Raw genomic sequence first — 18,855 nt, 5'->3', positions numbered from 1 at the left:
GTATCGGTTGAACTTTTCTTATTTTTCAGATTCAAAAATCTGTTTGCTCTACAAAGTCGATGAGTGCATCTAATCAGGTAAATATAATTATATGCTTTTATCCCAGATATCTGGGTTATAGTTTTTTTGCCTTTTAGTTCTGCAGCGCCATGGTGAACGTTGGGAGGTGTTGGCACGGAAGACGGAGCGGGAAAACGTTCACGACAACTATGCGGTGAGGAGGATATCAACGGATTGTGCATTTACAGTTAGCGGGTGAGCCCACGCTGTACCTCGTAGGAGAACCTGGCCATGGGTATCGGAGAATGCATATCGTATGCCGGGATCGTGCTTGGCCTTGAACACTGACTCTGCTCGATCACGGGTTCCAAATTGGTCATTACGTTACCGGCGGCATGCCAGCAATCAGCATTGGGTGTTCTTTTTCCGTTCAGTTCTTCCTACCGTCCTACTGTATATAAAGTGCCTTCCATTAACAGTAAGTTTGATCAATCATCATTCTACACAAATTTGTTTGCTTTTATTTAAGATCAATTTTGCATCTTTTAGTCTCCCGACAACAAGTTGGAGTTGCTTCTAGCACGGCTGATGATGGTGCTGTTGCTGAAGAGGAAGTTGTGTTGCCTGGTTGCACTGGACAGGATGGTTCACACAGTGTAGTCAATCTCATGTTGGTGTCGATTGTTCCCTTCGAGCCGGAGGCCCATCCCGGCCGCTCAGTGCGATAGTGTTAGATGCTAGAAATACAAGATGTAAATATAAAATGGTTACTTTACATGTTAATACAGAAGAGGCGATTATATAAGATAGAATTATGACTTTTACTTACCAATAAAAACATGAACGAGCGCAATGCATCACGTACATATTGCCCAGCTGAACCAGGCAAAGAAATGCTCCAGTGTCGTCCCCATTTATGTCCGGAACATGGTCGTCGTGAAGGTTAATGTAGTAACGGTATTTGAAGGCATTTCCTGAGCCGATCCCTATGACGATCGAAAGATCCGCAGCATCCTTTCTTATTGACGAAATCATTGCCTGCACAACTTGCTCAAAACAAATCGCACGACTTGAAACCTAATAAAATTTTCCGCAACATTTATTGGCGGAGAAGATAGAACGAAGACGATCGGGTTTGTCAACCTCTCCCTCTCTTCTAACCAAATCACGCATTAACTCTTACCCCTTCTCCATGAGCACCCGGCTAGCACGATTGAGGGCCAGGGGTAAGTTGAAATCGAGCGAAATGGGGGAAAAATCCCGAAGCAAAAATCCGTCATAAAAGCCATCACTTAGACGCGTTTTATGACGATTTTCAAATTTCGACAGCTTTTCGCCCATTTCTTCCATTTCGCCCCTTGGCTGTTTCGTCGCGATTTCTTTCAGTGTGTGCGTGTCATCTAGCATGAATGTGGCATTGTGCGTGTGATTGTTACCCTTTATTGAAATTCACAGCTGAAAACATAAACATCGAGATTTCAAACCGCAAAGCAGCATTCAAATACAACTCAGCAGTTTCACCTGAAAAATAAATAAATAAAAGTAAGTAAGATTAAGTGCTTGACAATGAATCAAATTATTATCATACTTACATAAAAAATAATAAAACGACTGATTATTTCAGCCAAAATGTAATGTCGGAACCACCAAAGAAAGGGCGCCTTTTTGCACTGCAACAACTGCCTTGGGCTGTATTATGCTCCACAGGCGCGATCGTCCGTGTTTTTGGACCGCGAACGTCATCAAGACCGACGCCGGAACCGTCTCTTCCCCCGGTGCTGGTTCCATGGATATCGCTACGCGACCGGCAGGATCATCTGCGACGTCGGAATCTTCTACTGCTCTCACTGCTGGTTCCGTGGATATCGCTACGCGTCCGGCAGGATCGATGGAACAAAAGCGAGGAACGCAACCCTCAACGAAAGCGATACGTGGGATGATTCTTGTGCCTGCTAGTTCCGTGCGTGTTGTTCCACTAGCGACAATGTCGTTAAAGCGTTCGCATGGATCGCAGCTGACCACAAGTGCGACGCCGGTACCATCGGTCATTCCCGTTGCTGGATCCGTGGATGGCATTCCGTGATCGTTAGGATCGTTTGACGAACAAATGCAAGGATCGCAGCCGACTACAAGTGCGACGCCGAAATCGTCTGTTGCTTCAGCTGCTGGTTCATGCACGCATGACGTTGCGTGACCGGCAAAAACGACTGTCGTGCATCAAGGATCCCGTCAGCCGTCACCAAGCATGACACCGGAACCGTGTGTTTCATCACCGGGATCAACATTTCACGAAGAGTAGTCGTCAGCAAGCAGCATTCATCCGTCCACCGTATCTATTCATGTAAATAAGAACACAGAGTTAATTCAAGCAAAAAGAACTTGTCCTGGGCACGATTTTTGTTCACAATGTTCATTATTAAAACTGGATGTCCGAACTGCCCAAACGGCTGCGGTAGTGGCCACAATACACCCGATGAAAGGCGTGCGCCGCAATGCTCAAACCATCCCGATGCAATATATAAGCAACGAAGAGTCACTGGACAGGTTTGAAGAGCATCTTACAGATGAAAATTTGTTTTACACCTTCATACAGCGTGCGGATGCTGTACAAAATTGGTTGCTTGAAGCTATGGGTGGAGGTAGGAAAAAAATAGGTTAAACAAGGTGTAATATTAGCGCAAATGAAATAACAGTAGGCGTTGCTATGAACACAGTAGTATGGAAAACAATACGTTACCTTTTTCTGCCCGGTAATGTGCAATCCGAATGAAATATGATGATCACAAAACAGTAATACTCTTGGCGTTGTTTACACACATGGAAAGATGCTAGAGTATCAGCCACACACACAGCTTTTTTGAAGCAATTTTTGTTATTCCACGGCACTGCACATATCGGTAATAAGTAAGATCTGTTCAAAATAAAGAATATTTAGATTATTTCACGAATTTTTGCACATAACCAAGCGGATTGCGCATGTTTACTTTTCTGAACTCCAACTGAGTTTGTTTACACATTTTTTGACACAGCGGCGTTTTGCTCGCTTTTGACGCACGCACACATTCAAAGACAGCACAGCGCATGCGCTGCAACGAGCAAAACAGCTAGTTCGCCCAAGCGAGATTGCCCCCCACGAGTTTCACCCATTTTCGCACGATTTCTACATACCCCTCACCTACAAACTGATCCGAATTGTTTGCCGGGAATAGTATTGTTCTATATTATATACTGGATCTGCTTTTGATTTGTATATATCTTGTGGTAAATTTGCTTGTCTTCCAAAGACTAGTTCATATGGTGTAAATTTTGTTGCTGTGTGAATGGTTGTATTGTATACGAATTCGTAAAATTTCGTCCATTTGTCCCAATCGTTATGGTGCTCATTTGTGTAGCTTCTTAAATATTCATTCAAGCATCTATGGTAACGTTCTAGTGCTCCTATTGTTTGTGGATGATATGCTGTGGCAAAGGTTTGTTTTATCTTTAAAATTTCGGATATTTTATGAAGAATTTCGTTGTTATATTCCAATCCTTGATCTGATTTCATTTCCATAAAGTTTCCAAATGTAAGTATAAAATTCTCTACTAGAGCTCTGGCTATGGTGTTAGCTTCTTTGTTGGGAATTGGAATTAGTACTACGTATTTTGTCAGGTCACATTGAATAGTCACTGCGTAGCGGTTATTGTCGTTTGATTTCGGTAATGGTCCAACTGTGTCTATAGAAATTATGTCGAATGGTTTAGAAGGCGTTGTCGTCACAACGGTTTCTTCTTTTGTATGGCTAAGTGTCTTATTACTAATGCATGCTTTACAGTTCTTCACGAACTTCCGGATATCTGCTTTCATATTATGCCATTTATATTTTTCATTCAATTTCTTGCATAGCTTATATTGGCCTATATAGTTATAGAAACAACACGGTGGGAGTACTTTTTACAAAAAGCTTACTTTATTCCCTGATCTCTGAATCGTAACTAACTAACATCAGCTGGAATATGTTTCAAATGACCCGCTTTGGCGTTAAGCTGATCTGGCTGGTTCGCTGGTAGCGGCTGTCGTGGAGCGGAAGCGCGTGTCCACGTGTCGGGTCCGGTTGCCAGCTCGCTGTTGACATGCGCGTCGGAAAGTGCGCGCGTGGCGACTTGACGGTGTCTTATTATGCGTAACTCCTCCGGGGGGTGAAAAAGCGTGCCCTCACGCGTTCGAACTTCCCACGGTATCATCTGCACTACGATGGCTACGGGACTCATTCCGAATGCGGTGTTTCCTTTTTCCGACTTGGGATAAAATAGCAGAGACGAGGTGACTGAAATAGACATAGGCAATAATGATCATGGTTATAGATACGGCAGTGGAAATTCCAATTCCACTTAACAGGCTCCAATTCCAAGTAACGTTTTTGTACTGTTCCAAGTAGATGTGTTCGATGTGTTTGCGATTTGTCAATGTTCTCTTGTCTAGGGACGCCTTTCCGATGGATTGCGATGTTGAACGTTGTTCCAGATACTGGAGGATTTTTTACATGAATTTCCTTTGATGTAAATTTCTTATCTTGGAATTGTATTGTACAATTTGAAAACGTGAGTAAGAAATTTCCTGTCAGTATCCTATCATTAGGGCCGCAATCGGATTTGATGAGCTGTCTGTCTGCGTTCTCAATCAACAGGAGATTATCTGCTATTAGCATGGACGTGTTTGCGTATTGCGGAGTAACTATACAATTACTTTCTCTCCCCATTACCATAGGATAAATGCATTCGTCTTTAAATTCCAAAGCATAGGCGTATTTTTGCACGTATTCTTCTGGTTTTGTTGTTGTGTATAGTTTCTGTTTGTATTGCAGAAGGTTCCTCGGATATCGTTTAATTGTGGAATTATTGTGATTGAGCGCAAAGATTTCAATTATTTTTGATTCATCCTTTTGTAACTCAGGGACCTTAAGGATGAACAACAGCTTCTCACGATTAACTGCGATTTTAGGTGTAACGTAAGTAATGGCTTCGTCGGGAACATCTGTCTTAACTCCTTGATCTGCTAAAAGTTGTATTACTATGGCGATTTCTTGAGGTGACAATAGTTTGATGCTTGTTATTGACATTTTAGACAACGATATCGCTTCTAGTATATTGTCTAGTATATTGTTGATCGTATCTATATTGATCAATGCCATCAACATGTCAAATTCATTCAGAACGATATCGTTTTTCCGTACTATGAGTTGCTTCATCTCGCTTGTAAGTGCTTTAATTTTGTTTCCGAGTTGTTCGTTGACGAGAAATTGCATGTTGTTGCTTTCAATGAGTTCGTTCATTGTACTATTAATAATCTGCAGGTCATGAGCATCTGGGCTTCCTCCGATCCATTTCCAAGCCGACCCTAAAGCTTCTATGCTCCTAGTTAAACGTTTCCTTGGTTTTATGTGAATTAAACTTGAATGCAAATTACTGATTTTATGTTTCACGATTATGGATAGGGAACTATTGGTTGGTCTGTAAACAACTTGAGTTAACTGATTTATAGTATTTTCGATGTCTGTTAAGTTGATTTCATGAACTACGTTAATGTTACCTTTTTGCATTTTACATGGATGTTTTTCTAGTATGAGAATTGGTTGATCTATTAAATTTGTTATTTTTAGTTCTTGTGCATTTGTATTACATAGCATAAAAATGAAAATCAACCCTAATAATTTCATTTTCTCTACCCCTAATAATTTCATTTTCTCTACCTTTTGTTTTACGTTGTAATGGTTATGTTTCACGATATTAAACTGATTTTTTTTCATAAAAATAAGACTCCTTATCGTCCGGACTATTGCCTTCTTCGGAAGAATGCTGAAAGAGAAAAAAGATAGTTATGGTACTGGTATGCCTTCAGTGTTAGGTCCCAATCCTTATTTTGTTCCTGTAAAGATAAAGTAATATTAGTTTCATGTATAATTAATGTCTTATGCGTCGAATTTTATTTTTGCTACGTTTTACTTTTCTCGGTGCAATTTTGATAGTTTTGTCTTGATTTTGCAAACATTTTGCTTTTGAAAAGCGTGGGTCTAGGTTTTTTCTTGTATTTTTCTTAATATACACATCCTCTCCTTCATTTACAACAGGAGGATTTTCTTTTGTTTCGTTTTTTTTTCCATTCTTTTAGCTGCTTCTTGAAGCCTTTTTGTGACTTCTTGAAAAATTTTGTTCGCATTTTCAGTCATTTCTGCAGGATTCGTCGTATAACCTGGGTTGAAAATGATTTCGTTTGGAGTGAAAGTAGTGACTGTATGCACTGTATCATTGTATAAAGAGTTCACTATTTGCACTATCTCTGACGATGGACTGTCGTTAAATTTATGTTTGTTTGTATTAAAAAGTTCTATTATAGTACTGTGAGTTTTTTCTATTTGACCATTCGACTCTGACGACGAGGCGAATTCGATGACGGTACCAAAGTTAGATAGAAATTCTTGAAATTGAATGCTAGTGAAAGCGGCTTCATGGTCGCAAATAATTTTTCTGGGTGGTCTGAAAGTTCTGCAATACTGTGAAAGGGCATTGCGAATATCCGTCATGTTTCTGGATTTGATTTCTATAAGCTGAAGGTGCTTTGAGAATGCACAAATTAAAGAAAGATAATAATGTTTATCCATTCCAAAAATATCCATGTGGACTCTATGAAACGGACCGTTTTCTACTGGGCGTGAGGAAATTTTTATATTATATGGTTTTCGCTCGTAATTATGTTGAGTACAAATTGTACATGAATTAATTAGCTGTTTGATTCTTTTAATCATGTTTGGGAAAAAGTAAGAGCGTTTAAGTTGTCTTTCAACTTCTGTCATACCTCTATGTGCTCTTTCGTGCTCTTTTCGTATAATAATGTCTTGCCTTGTCTCTGATGTCACGTCTTCAACCATATTTTGCGTAATAACGAAATGGCAGTTCGAATTGCAGAAGCTTTTTCTGTATGAATGTTGGATTACATTTAGTAAACATTCAGGGGCTAGCAAAGCATTCTGTTTTCCATTTGATAGCTCTTTCAAAAAATTTGTAATTTTGCTAGTATTAAACGATGTTGAACAAATAGTGGTCCTCGTGTAACCTGGGAAAATTTGCTCTTTGACAACGGATTCTGAATTTGTAATTTTGAAAATAATTTGATTTCTGTAAGTATTGATGGCTCTTTCTGTTAAATGTAAATAATAATCATCGGATGTTCTGGCTGAATGTATTGTGTCAGCAGAACTGGAATTATTTTCCAGCGATACTTCATCTATCGTAACGCTATTTTCTATTTCGTTAGCGTTTATTTCGACTTTTCTACTGAGCGCATCAGCCACTACGTTGGTCTTTCCTGTTTTATATACAACGTCGTAATCATAATTTTCCAAATCTAAACGCCATCGAAGCAATTTAGCATTCTTGTTTGAATTTTTTATGAAAACTAGGGGTTTATGGTCAGTAACTAAAGTGAATTTGTTACCATAAAGGTAGGGTTTGAATATGTTTACTGCCCACATGATGGCTAAAGCCTCTTTTTCTGTTGTGGAATAGTTCAACTCGGTCTTGTTGAGGGTACGGCTAGCAAAAGCAATGGGTTTCTCGATTTTATCAATTTCTTGTGATAAAACGGCACCAAGAGCGTAATTGCTTCCATCCGTTGTTAATATAAAAGGATGTTGAAAGTCAGGGTAAGATAGGATTTGATCCGAGACTAAAATATTTTTCAATCCTTCGAATGCCTCTTCATATTCTTTGTCACTTACATTTATTTCTTTATCTTTTTGTAAGTATTTGGTAAGAGGTTTTGTAATTCTTGAGTAGTCTTTGATAAATCGTCGGTAATAACCAACGAGTCCTAGAAATTGTTTTATTTCTTTTTGACTTCGTGGAAGCTTCCAATCTTTAATCTTTCTAATCTTGTCTAGATCGGGTTTAATGCCGTCTGAAGTGATGACATGCCCTAAGAATTCTGTTTCTCGGCGAAGAAATTCACACTTATCTAATTGAATTTTTAGGTTAAAATCACTTAATCTTTTAAGTATTTTTGAAACATTGTCTAGATGATCTTCTAGGTTCTTCCCGATTATGATAATATCATCCAAATACACATAGCAAATCGATCCGATAAAATTTGTTAAAATATTATTCATAACCCTTTGGAATGTTGCCGGAGCGTTTTTCAGGCCAAAAGGCATTCTTGTGAATTCGAAATGTCCTAGAGCCGTTGAAAAAGCTGTTTTTTTTTGGTGATCAGGATCCATTTCGATTTGGTGAAATCCTGATTTCAAATCAAGGGTGGTAAAATAAACCGATTTTTCAAGGTTATCTAGAATTTCCTCTATTTGAGGTATGGGGAATTAATCGTCTATCGTTTTGTCATTGATCTTACGATAGTCAATAACAACGCGTACCTTACGTTTTCCGGACGCATCTAGTTTTTTTGGAACAACCCAAACTGGTGATGAGTAAGGGTTAATTGAATGTTGAATGATTCCGTTATCGAGTAATTCCTTGATTTGCTCTTCTACATCATATTTATAAGCGTGTGGATATCGATATGACTTTGTGTAGACTGGATTATCATCAGTGGTTAAAATTTTATGTTTTACCACCGATGTTGCTGTAAGTTTCTCTTCAGCTCTTAATAAAACTTTTTGATTAGCCATAATTGTTTCAAACAATTTATCTTTTTCTAATAATGATAAATGGTCGGTACGTATTTTTTTTTTTTTTATTCATAAAGAACGGCCTGGTGGTCGGTACGTATTATTTCGTTAAGATTTTTTTTTGTAATTCCACTTTCTCTTTGCAATGGAATGGGAGAAGCCGTTTTGAAATTGTTTAGTGTCAAGTTCAATTTTCCTTTAATAATAGGTAGAACGTTTTGTGTGCTTAATATTTAGGTGATTGTTTTGTTATTATCGGCTCTATATAAGCCAGGCTCAATCACAACTCCGTTACAAAGTTTTTGAAATGTTGGTACTAACCAGTCACCATTAACTGTCGTTTCCATTTCTATATGGTGCGAATATAATTTTTGTGTAGGAAAATATTTTTCGTATTTCAATTTTATGTTTCCGATTTCAAATGTTTCGTCTTCGAAGTTTATTTTGGCTTTGTTCTTAGCCATGCATTCTGATCCAATCAGTGCGTCAAAAAAATCGTGAAACTGCATTTCATAAAATATTTGGTTTGGAAGCTTATCGCCAAGTAAGTTGATACTTCCTTTCTTATTAACGTATTGGCATCCAGCAATGTTGTTTATTTTAGTGCCAGTTATTGTTATAACATTTGATAGTATTCCTGGTCGTATTATATTTTTATTTGCACCGGAATCAATCAAAATTTTCAAACTTTTGTTTGATTGATTACTTGATGAAATGTAAGGTAAGTAATTTATGTATTTTCGAGTTCTGGGAGAGTTAAGCAAAAATTTATGTCCAATCCCTCCTCAGTCTCGGAATCGTCATTATCAGAAGGCTGTGTTATTTCTGCATTAAAAATTTGCTTCTTGTTTAAAGTTAATCTGCTCTTAGATGACCCTATTTCCATAGGTTCGGTAGGCGGATCTGTGTTAGTTGATTTTTGAAGTTTGTAATCCTGTCGCAGGGGTTGTACATTTTTTGCATTATAGATTTTTTTTTCGGGTAGACCTTTGTTGTTTTCAGACACTGCAGTTCGAAGGCTACTCGAAGCTCGAGAGTATTGTTTGTTATCTTCAGTGAGATTCTTACTTAACTCATTTGAGGAAAACTTGCATATGAATGCATACGCATTTTCTATTGTTTTGGGTTCTGCAGCTTGTACGTACCCAAAATATGGTTTTTGCAGCCCGCTAACGTATGCTGCTAGGGTGTATTCGTCTATAAAATCATTTATGGCATCCCAGTGTTGATCATACTTTGGATTTTGCTTTGCTAATGATTTTATGTTGTGAACGATTTCTTTTGTTTTCTGGTAATGCTTATGCGCATTGCCATTATCCATTTTGTTATGCCATAGTTGGCAATTATAGGTAGAAAGCTCTTGTTTATCACCAAGAGTCCCTGTTAGTATTTTCTTTACATCATCAAATGTTTTGGGGTTCCCATTTGTGCATAGTATATCCTTAGCATGCCCCTCAATTTTGTTTATAACAGCAGTCACGTAGATTTCAAAAATATTGGGTGCCACTAGGTTTCCGAATAAATCTAGCGTTTTTTGTGCTGTTTCAAGCCAACTATACAGTTGTCTCTTATTGCCATTAAAAGTGGGCAACATTTTAATTGGGTCAGGGATACGGAACGGATCACCTGCCATTGTCACTCCCCGAATGAAAGGTTCATTTGGGTGAGTAGTTACTCGCTGGTTTTCGCAGATACTTTGGAATTGTAAATCATGTTGCGTTAACCTTGCACTAATATTCTCCATAACTTGTATCATACTAGCCAACTGGTCACTCAAATTCTCCGTTGGGATAGATTGAGCTTGAGAATTCATTGCGAGATCAAGGTTATCAAGAGACAAATCCAAATTTTCTATGGGTACGTGGGAATATTCTCCAGACACTGCACTTTCTTCTGATTCTGAACTAGTTTCAGAATTGAAACCTTTTTCCTGAAGCAATGCTTGTGCCTTCTTAAACACCTTGTCTTTGAAGTTTGGCATTAATTATTGATTGAAACCTAAAGCTCTATCTGGTAGTGGCTTTAACATAATCACCTCCGTCTATCTGGTAGTGCGGAACGTGATTGTTGGAAGTTCACAACACTTGTCACTTCCCTACCTAAATATTTAGGGACGCAAATAATTTTAACACTTTCACTGCTGAATACGCGTCTTTCTGGTAGTACGCGTCTCCAATCGAAGCGTCTATCTGGTAGTGCGCTTTCGATTTACGATTTTTCGTAAATGCAAAGAAAAGAAAAAAAATACTTACGATTTGTTTTGCTGTCGTGTAGCGTAAGCCGGGCTGACGATGCTGGTTCTCCAGGTGAAGTCTGCAGGGGGTTCCTCAATTCCACGACGACGAAGACGTCTGCTTGTCGCGAATGCTCAGGTTGCGTTACACAAACTGTTTTATGCGGGAACATTTTAACAACGGTTTTGTTTGTCCGTTATTTTTCCACTGTTATCACAGTCTTTCACTCAGCTGACTCCGTACGGCTGCGCCAGTTATAGAAACGAAACGGTGGGAGTACTTTTTACAAAAAGCTTACTTTATTCCCTGATCTCTAAATCGTAACTAACTAACATCGGCTGGAATATGTTTCAAATGACCCGCTTTGGCGTTAAGCTGACCTGGCTGGTTCACTGGTAGCGGCTGTCGTGGAGCGGAAGCGCGTGTCCACGTGTCGGGTCCGGTTGCCAGCTCGCTGTTGACATGCGCGTCGGAAAGTGCGCGCGTGGCGACTTGACGGTGTCTTATTATGCGTAACTATATATGAAAAGTGATTTTTTCATAGGACCAAAAAGTTTGTCCAACTAGGGGTTTGGTTCACTTTTTATGGTCAGATAAGTGATCCGATGCTGTTTTCATGATCATTAGAGGGATTTCATACTGTGACCAAAAATTTTCATACTTCATACTTGTTCCGGTGCCGTATATGGGAGGACCTGGGGAACATGTCTTCGTAAGTCGTGATGTTCAGTGACGAATTTTTGGGACTTACAAAAACAATGTACTCTCAGGCACATTATATGTTTCATACACACATAATTTTCATTCTTCATACTTGTTCCGGTGTCGTATATGGGAGGACCTGGGGAACATGTCTTTGTAAGTCGTGATGTTCAGTGACCGATTTCTGGGACTTAGCAAAAAAATGTACCCTTAGGCACATTATATGTTTCATACACACATAATTTTTATACTTCATACTAGTTCCGGTGCCGTATATGGGAGGACCTGGGGAACATGTCTTTGTAAGTCGTGATGTTCAGTGACGAATTTTTGGGGCTTAGAAAAAATAAATGTACCCTTAGGCACATTATATGTTTCATACACACATAATTTTCATTCTTCATACTTGTTCCGGTGCCGTATATGGGAGGACCTGGGGAACATGTCTGCGTAAGTCGTGATGTTCAGTGACGAATTTCTGGGGCTTAGAAAAAATAAATGTACCCTTAGGCACATTATATGTTTCATACACACATAATTTTCATTCTTCATACTTGTTCCGGTGCCGTATATGGGAGGACCTGGGGAACATGTCTGCGTAAGTCGTGATGTTCAGTGACGAATTTCTGGGACTAAGAGAAAATAAATGTACCCTTAGGCACATTATATGCTTCATACACACATAATTTTCATACTTCATACTTGTTCCGGTGCCGTATATGGGAGGACCTGGGGAACATGTCTGCGTAAGTCGTGATGTTCAGTGACGAATTTCTGGGACTTAGAAAAAATAAATGTACCCTTAGGCACATTATATGTTTCATACACACATTATTTTCCTACTTCATACTTGTTCCGGTGCCATATATGGGAGGACCTGGGGAACAGGTCTTCGTAAGTCGTGATGTTCAGTGACGAATTTCTGGAACTTAGAAAAAAAAATTTACTCTTAGGCGCACCGAAAAATTTTACTGACCTGCACCGAGTCAGTGGTATGTGTATCCCTTTGAAAGAGTTGCTTTCGCTCAACTCTTCCAAGTGTGCTACACCATCTTGTGGTTGTAGCGTGCGCGTCAGCATATTGTGCCGACGATGCGTTTGGCAACCTCACTCTCGGACTTGTTTGATAGGTAATGATCCGTCCATTATACACATACCAACACACAACTCTGGTTCCCTAGTACCACACTGCAGGCGCCCACGGCCCCGACGGATGCGGAGCCGAGCACGCCAAAGTGCGACTGTCGATCACCCCTTTGTGACACGACAATCAGTCAGTGTATAAGGTACCCGGTGCTGGCAAAGTGTGCGTCTTTACTGACCTGCACCGAGTCAGTGGTATGTGTATCCCTTTGAAAGAGTTGCTTTCGCTCAACTCTACCAAGTGTGCTACACCATCTTGTGGATGTAGCGTGCGCATCAGCATATAATGCCGACGATGCGTTTGGCAACCTCACTCCCGGACTTGTTTGATCGGTAATGATCCTTCCGCAGGTTCACCTACGGAAACCTTGTTACGACTTTTACTTCCTCTAAATCATCAAGTTCGGTCAACTTCGGCCGTGCCTACTGCAGCTCACGAAGGAACCGCGGAAGGTATGCCTCCAGAGACCTCACTAAATAATCCATCGGTAGTAGCGACGGGCGGTGTGTACAAAGGGCAGGGACGTAATCAGCGCTAGCTAATGACAAGCACTTACTAGAAATTCCAGGTTCATGGGGACCGTTGCAGTCCCCAATCCCAACTAAATGAGCATTTGGGTGATTTCCCGTTCCTCTCGGAATGGGGGCGCCTATTGGCGGGAACACGCTGCTGCCCACATTGTAGCACGCGTGCTGCCCAGAACATCTAAGGGCATCACGGACCTGTTATCGCTCACTCTCACCTTGCTAAACACAAGTTGTCCCGCTAAGCAGGGCAAACTAGTGCGACGACCGCCCGCGAAGGCGCCGCCGCCCCGTAACGTCAGGTGCGCCCGGAGGCACACTGCTGACAGCGTTCTAGTTAGCTTGTTTGAGTCGCGTTCGTTATCGGAATTAACCAGACAAATCATTCCACGAACTAAGAACGGCCATGCACCACTACCCTTAAATTTGAGAAAGAGCTCTTAATCTGTCTTACCTCGATAAGTTCGGACCTGGTAAGTTTTCCCGTGTTGAGTCAAATTAAGCCGCAAGCTCCACTTCTTTTTTTTTTAAATGCGTTCGTTTATTCATTACATGTAAAATGTTTCGCCGCGTTACATAAATATAAACAATAAATGATAAGTAAACACGCATGAACAAAATACCAACGAATAAACCGCTCCATTGCCGGCGGCCTTCCCGACGGAGGCGTAGCCACCGGCTGCAATGGCGTCCCTAACTACATTTAGTAAGGGCACGCGCCCCGCCTAGCTATTCGTAACACAACATTAAAAATGAAGAACTTACAATTTAACGCCTAACACTAACGAAGCGGGCGTGCCCGCGGTTCGCCGAGTCTCCATTTTTCCTATTTCTAACGTATAGTATAAACGCACACACACATGCACACACATAATCACGTCAACACTTCGACGCTTACGGTGGGACAGAACAAACATCCGCACAAAACGTAAACGAAAAAGACGGACCTAACTCTCACAGTGCACGCGCACGCTCTCTCTCCCAGTGCCGGTCGGGTACGAACATCCGCACAAAGCGGAGGACGCAAAATGCCGAACGTACCCGAACCGAGCGCACGCGCGCTCTCTCTCACCCGACTGTGCGAAAGCGAACGACCGCACAAAGCGGAGACGGCAAAATGCCGGTCTCGCCCGGTCGTTTTCTCGCACGCTCTCTGACTGGCCGATCGTTTCGGCCGTAACCGCTCCCACTGAACGCGTAGACGTGTTTGTGGTCGCGATGGCGGCTTCAACGTCGGCCGACATTAAGCCGCGATGGCGATCCTGTCGCTCATGGCGACGATGGCGTTCTCGCGCACGCCTGTTGGCCCGTCGTCGGGCTAGCTCCTCCTCCGTCGGCGGTGCTCTACTTCGGCGAGTTCGGCCCGAACGCAATGGCGGCAATGTACCGGCGCGTAATTGGGCGCGGTATTCCCGCTGCCATTGGTTCCGCCTTAGCCGACGGCGAAGTAACACTTCGGCCGATGGCGGAACTCGTTCGGGCCGAACTGGGCGTTGCCTCTCCTGCTGCTGATTGGACGGGTGCTGTTGTTGGTCCATGTCCATTTCCCCGATGGCGGATGTCTGCCGTTGCCGGCGTCTTCGCCGTTGGCCAGCGTTTCTGGCTTGACGGCGGACCTGTTGCCGAACGCGTTCCGCCAGCTCATTGGCGGAAACGATCCCGCCAGCGATGGCCGCGTTTTCGGCAACCTGCTGCTCCAGCCACCTTTGCTGCAGGAAGCTGCAGATCCGCCGTGCTGCCGTGGCCGTTCGCTGCCAAGCCTCCGGGCTCGACAGCAGAAAATGCTCCAGCTCATCGGGGGAAATGACGACGCCGTCCGCGTCCGTCAAGAACTGCACTCTTGTGTCGGCGAACCTCGGACAGTGGAACACCACGTGCTCTGCCGACTCTACGGTGTTGTCGGCGCAGAAGGGGCAGGTCGGGGCAGAGGTGAAACCCATAGCATGTAGGTACTCCCGGAAGAAGCCATGTCCGGAGAGTACCTGGCTGAGGAAGAAATCAACCTCGCCGTGCTTCCTACCTACCCAGCCGGCAATATCCGGCAGCACGCGGTGAGCCCATCGTAGGAACCTGCTCGCGGTCGGATGAGCGGCATCCTGGTCCCACGATGTCTGCCACTGCCTGATGGTCGCCGAGTGCTCCAGCCGCTTGATGACCTCCTTGTCTATCAGCACCCGCCTCTGCAACGCCCGTTGATGCCTGGTATAGCACCGCGCGATCTCGTCCACCTGCAGGTGTAGCGGGACCAATCCTGCCAGCACTACCACCGTGTCGTAGCCGACGGAGCGGAAGGTCCTGGCGACACCTTTCGCCAAAGGTCGCTGCAGCTGCTCCAGTTTCCGCCTGCACCACTGGAGCTTCACCGCCTCCGCCCAGATGGGTGCCGCGTATCGCACATCCGAGTCCGCCACTGCTGCCAGCAGCCGACATTTAGCCATCCTCGGTCCGGCGTGGTTGGACATCACGCCGGTGGCCAGCTTCACCACACGGAGTGCCTTTGCGGTGGCCTTCTCGACGTGTGGCTTCCACGAGAGGTGGTCGTGAAGCATGACCCCGAGGTAGTGTATCGCCGGCTTCGAGCGGACCTCGACACCGTTGATCACCACGGGCACCGCTGGGTGGCCCCGACGCAGACTGGAGATGAGGACGATCTCCGTCTTTTCCGGGGCCAGCTGCAACCGATGTTGCTCCATCCAGGCGGAAATCGCTGCCACAGCTTCCTCCGCTACACCTGCCGCCTCCTCCGGTGTACACCCCTTGGCGAGTACTGCCAGGTCGTCCGCAAAGCCGATGACGGATGCACCTTCCGGCAGCTGCACTCCGAACTCGCCGTCGTACAGGATATTCCACAGGGTGGGGCCCAGAATGGACCCCTGCGGAACACCTGCCGTTACTCGGCGTGTTACCAAACCGGAGCTGGTATCATACGTCAGCTCACGGTCGGAGAAGTACTCCTGCAGGATGCTGCGCAGTCCTGAGGGCACTCCTTTGGTCTGCAGCGCCAGTGCTATGGCCTGCCAGTCCGCGGAATTAAACGCGTTACGGACGTCCAGAGCAACGACAAGCAGGCAGCGCTTGTCGCGTCTATTCGTTCGCCCGAAACTCATCGCAGATCTGGCGGCCTCCATCACCAGCCCAACCGCCTGAAGTGTCGACCGACCACGCCGAAAGCCGAACTGGTATTCGGAGAGGAGCGGCTCCGTCGGCATCTCGATGTGGTCGTTCAGGCGGTTAAGCAGTACTCGCTCGTACACCTTGCCGGGCGTGTCCAGCAACATCACCGGTCTCACCGATGACGGCTCGCCCGGGGGTTTTCCCGGTTTGGGAAGCAGCACCAGCTTCGCCTTCCTCCATTGCCGGGGGAAGCGGCCAGCATCCATCTGCTCCTGGAGGAGCCTCACGAACGTCGTCGGATGCGCCCGGATGGCAGCCGAAAGGGCAGCGTTTGGCAGTCCATCCAGACCGGGCGCCTTCCGAGGGTTCAGGCCAGCTTCGATGTCGAGCAACTCCTGCTCCGTCACTGGCCTGATGTTGACGCCGTCCGGTTCGATGGGAGGCCAGGCAACAGGGGGGTGGTTCGGGCACAGCGCGTCCACAATGCGCTGCAGAACGGCCGGATCGCGTTCTTGTGCGACGCGGCTCCCTCCGAGCCGTCGCAGGAGCTCCCCGTGCCACCTACCCGTCTCATCATCCTCCAGATGTTGCAGAAACTCGTTATACCGGTCCCGCTTGCTAGCCCGGATCTCAGCTGTCAGCAGCTGGCGGGCCTCCTGGCGCCGTGCAGAAGCTGTTCTGCGGGCTGCCGTGTCGCTAGTCGGTACCCTGCTGTACCGTTCCCAAGCCAGGCGGCAGTTCTCCCGTAGCCGGCCAATTTCTGGTGTCCACCAGTACGCCGGACGTCCTGTGTGGCCGACTGACGGGGAAACCTCCGCCATGATCTCGCTGCACGCCCGGCTCAGGGTTCGGGTCAGGCCCTCAGGGTCCGTGGCCTCCTCCACGAAGTTGGCTGCCCGCAACGCGATGTCGAACAGCTCCCGGCTAAACTCCTTTGCCCGCCAGCGTCTGCCCGCTGCTCTCACTGCTGGTGCTGCTTCTGCTCCCGTAGAGTTGCGGCTCGTTGCCGCCGGCCTTTCCCCCACCTCGAAGCGGATGTACCGGTGGTCGCTGAATGAGTACGTTCCCAGCATCCTCCATTGCCTGTCGGGGTCCCCGACGAGGTCCTGCCTGCTGATGGAAGTACTGGCGAAGGCGACGTCCACAATGCTCGGGCGAGCGACGCCGTTCCCGAGGAAGGTGGCTTCCCTCCCCAGGTTCAGGACATCGAGCCCGAGACCCTCCGCCAGCTGTTGCAGTTCCTCGCCCTTCGTGTTGGTCCTGCTGCTGCCCCAGGCGCTATGCCAGGCGTTGAAATCGCCGGCAAGCAACACTCGGGGGCGTCCTGAGGCGAGCACCTCAATGCGTTGCAGCATCTCGACAAACTGGGGGACCCCGATGCTTGGCGACGCGTAACACGCTATGATCGTGACGCCTGCCACGTCCGCCGCCACGATGCCGGGAAAACTCGAGCTCCAGATCCGCTGAACCGGGTGGGAGTATCCGCTCGCGACAATGGCCACCAGCCTGTCGCGGTCCACCACCCAGTTTGCGTTCCCGTCCGGAACCGAATTCAGCTCGCACACCACCATAACGTCCACCCGCTCCGTCCGCATTGTGTGGAGAGCCAGGTCCTGCGCACTCCGACTCCTGTTGGTGTTAACCTGCAGGACCTGAAGGTGGCTCCCCACAGACATGCTTAGCGGCGGGGGGGAAGGTTAGCTCCCCTGCAGCCGTGCGCTGCAATTCGATGTGGTCCTCCACACCGAATGCAGCTAACCGCACTGCTGCAGCTGGCCGCCCGATGGCCAGGAACTCCGCATCTGATGCAGCAGTTACTGCGATCGGGCCCGACGCAGTCCGCTGCCATGTGGCCCCTTTCCAGACACCGGAAGCAACGGCGCTATGCCGCCTCCAGCCTGGGGGCCTCCTCCAGCCGACACGAGGAGTAGTCGATAATAATGCGGTCTTTTTGGAGCAGGGCTTCCGCTTCCACTCGCGGTAGCCGCACGCGGGCCCGCTTTGTGGCATCTGCCCGCTCCCAGATGCGAAGCGAGGCCACCGCTGGCTCCTTGGCGAGTGCCGCCTTCAACGCCTCCCTGATCGTCTCCTCCTCCGTGAGATTGTCGACGTTCTTTAGAACAACCTCCGCCATCTCCGTCAGGACCCTGGCGGATCCCAGCTCTCCTAGCGTGGACTGAATGCGGCTGCACAGCGCCGCCGAGTCCATGTCCCGTGCCAGCTCCATCCGAAGGTTCCCCTTCGGTGTCCGCTTGCCGATACGGATGCAATGCTGGACATCCTCCAGGGCCGGGCTCGTCCGGATGGGTCGGTACATCTCTGCGAAGGAGACCCCCGGTGCTGGGACCACCAGAATGGCGTCTGGTCGTCTTCTTTTCGTCCGCCGGTTCGCCTGGGCGGGGCGTTGGCTCTTGGTTCCTGGTTGCGGCCGCTGCCGCTGCTGAGGTGCAGCTGAAGGCTGGGCCTTTTGCCGCTTCCCC

The 18,855-nt window shown here is 46.0% G+C and overlaps 1 protein-coding gene and 2 long non-coding RNA genes across 4 annotated transcripts; 1 reads left to right on the top strand and 2 right to left on the bottom strand.

Annotated features, from left to right (window-relative positions):
• On the top strand, positions 1-334 carry LOC118517064. Its single transcript, XR_004908251.1, has 2 exons — positions 1-77; positions 138-334. It is a non-coding gene; the product is annotated as an uncharacterized LOC118517064 (long non-coding RNA).
• A 1,435-nt stretch (positions 335-1,769) lies between these two features.
• Positions 1,770-3,109, bottom strand: LOC118517063. Of its 2 annotated transcripts, XR_004908250.1 has the most exons (3): positions 2,985-3,109; positions 2,738-2,911; positions 1,770-2,627 (listed from the first exon to the last, which is right to left on the bottom strand). It is a non-coding gene; the product is annotated as an uncharacterized LOC118517063 (long non-coding RNA). The 2 variants fall into 2 exon arrangements; XR_004908249.1 differs by having other exon boundaries at positions 2,738-3,092.
• Positions 3,110-3,887: 778 nt separating this feature from the next.
• Positions 3,888-11,063, bottom strand: LOC118517066. The gene is made up of 3 exons (XM_036062922.1): positions 10,910-11,063; positions 4,052-4,307; positions 3,888-3,897 (listed from the first exon to the last, which is right to left on the bottom strand). Exons 1-3 carry the CDS (start codon positions 11,061-11,063, stop codon positions 3,888-3,890), a joined length of 420 nt encoding a protein of 139 aa, XP_035918815.1.
• Positions 11,064-18,855: the final 7,792 nt, after the last annotated feature.

The sequence above is a fragment of the Anopheles stephensi genome, unplaced genomic scaffold (assembly GCF_013141755.1).
Source record: "Anopheles stephensi strain Indian unplaced genomic scaffold, UCI_ANSTEP_V1.0 ucontig448, whole genome shotgun sequence".
Classification (NCBI taxonomy): Eukaryota; Metazoa; Arthropoda; class Insecta; order Diptera; family Culicidae; genus Anopheles; species Anopheles stephensi.
This window is presented reverse-complemented; position numbering and strand designations above follow the sequence as displayed.

Excerpts from the sequence above, each read along its gene's own strand:
- LOC118517066 (XM_036062922.1), bottom strand. The coding sequence starts at position 11,063 with ATGTTCCCGCATAAAACAGTTTGTGTAACGCAACCTGAGCATTCGCGA. Across the intron at positions 4,308-10,909 it reads ACACGACAGCAAAACAAATC|TCACCTCGTCTCTGCTATTT; the intron begins GTAAGTATTTTT and ends TGTCTATTTCAG.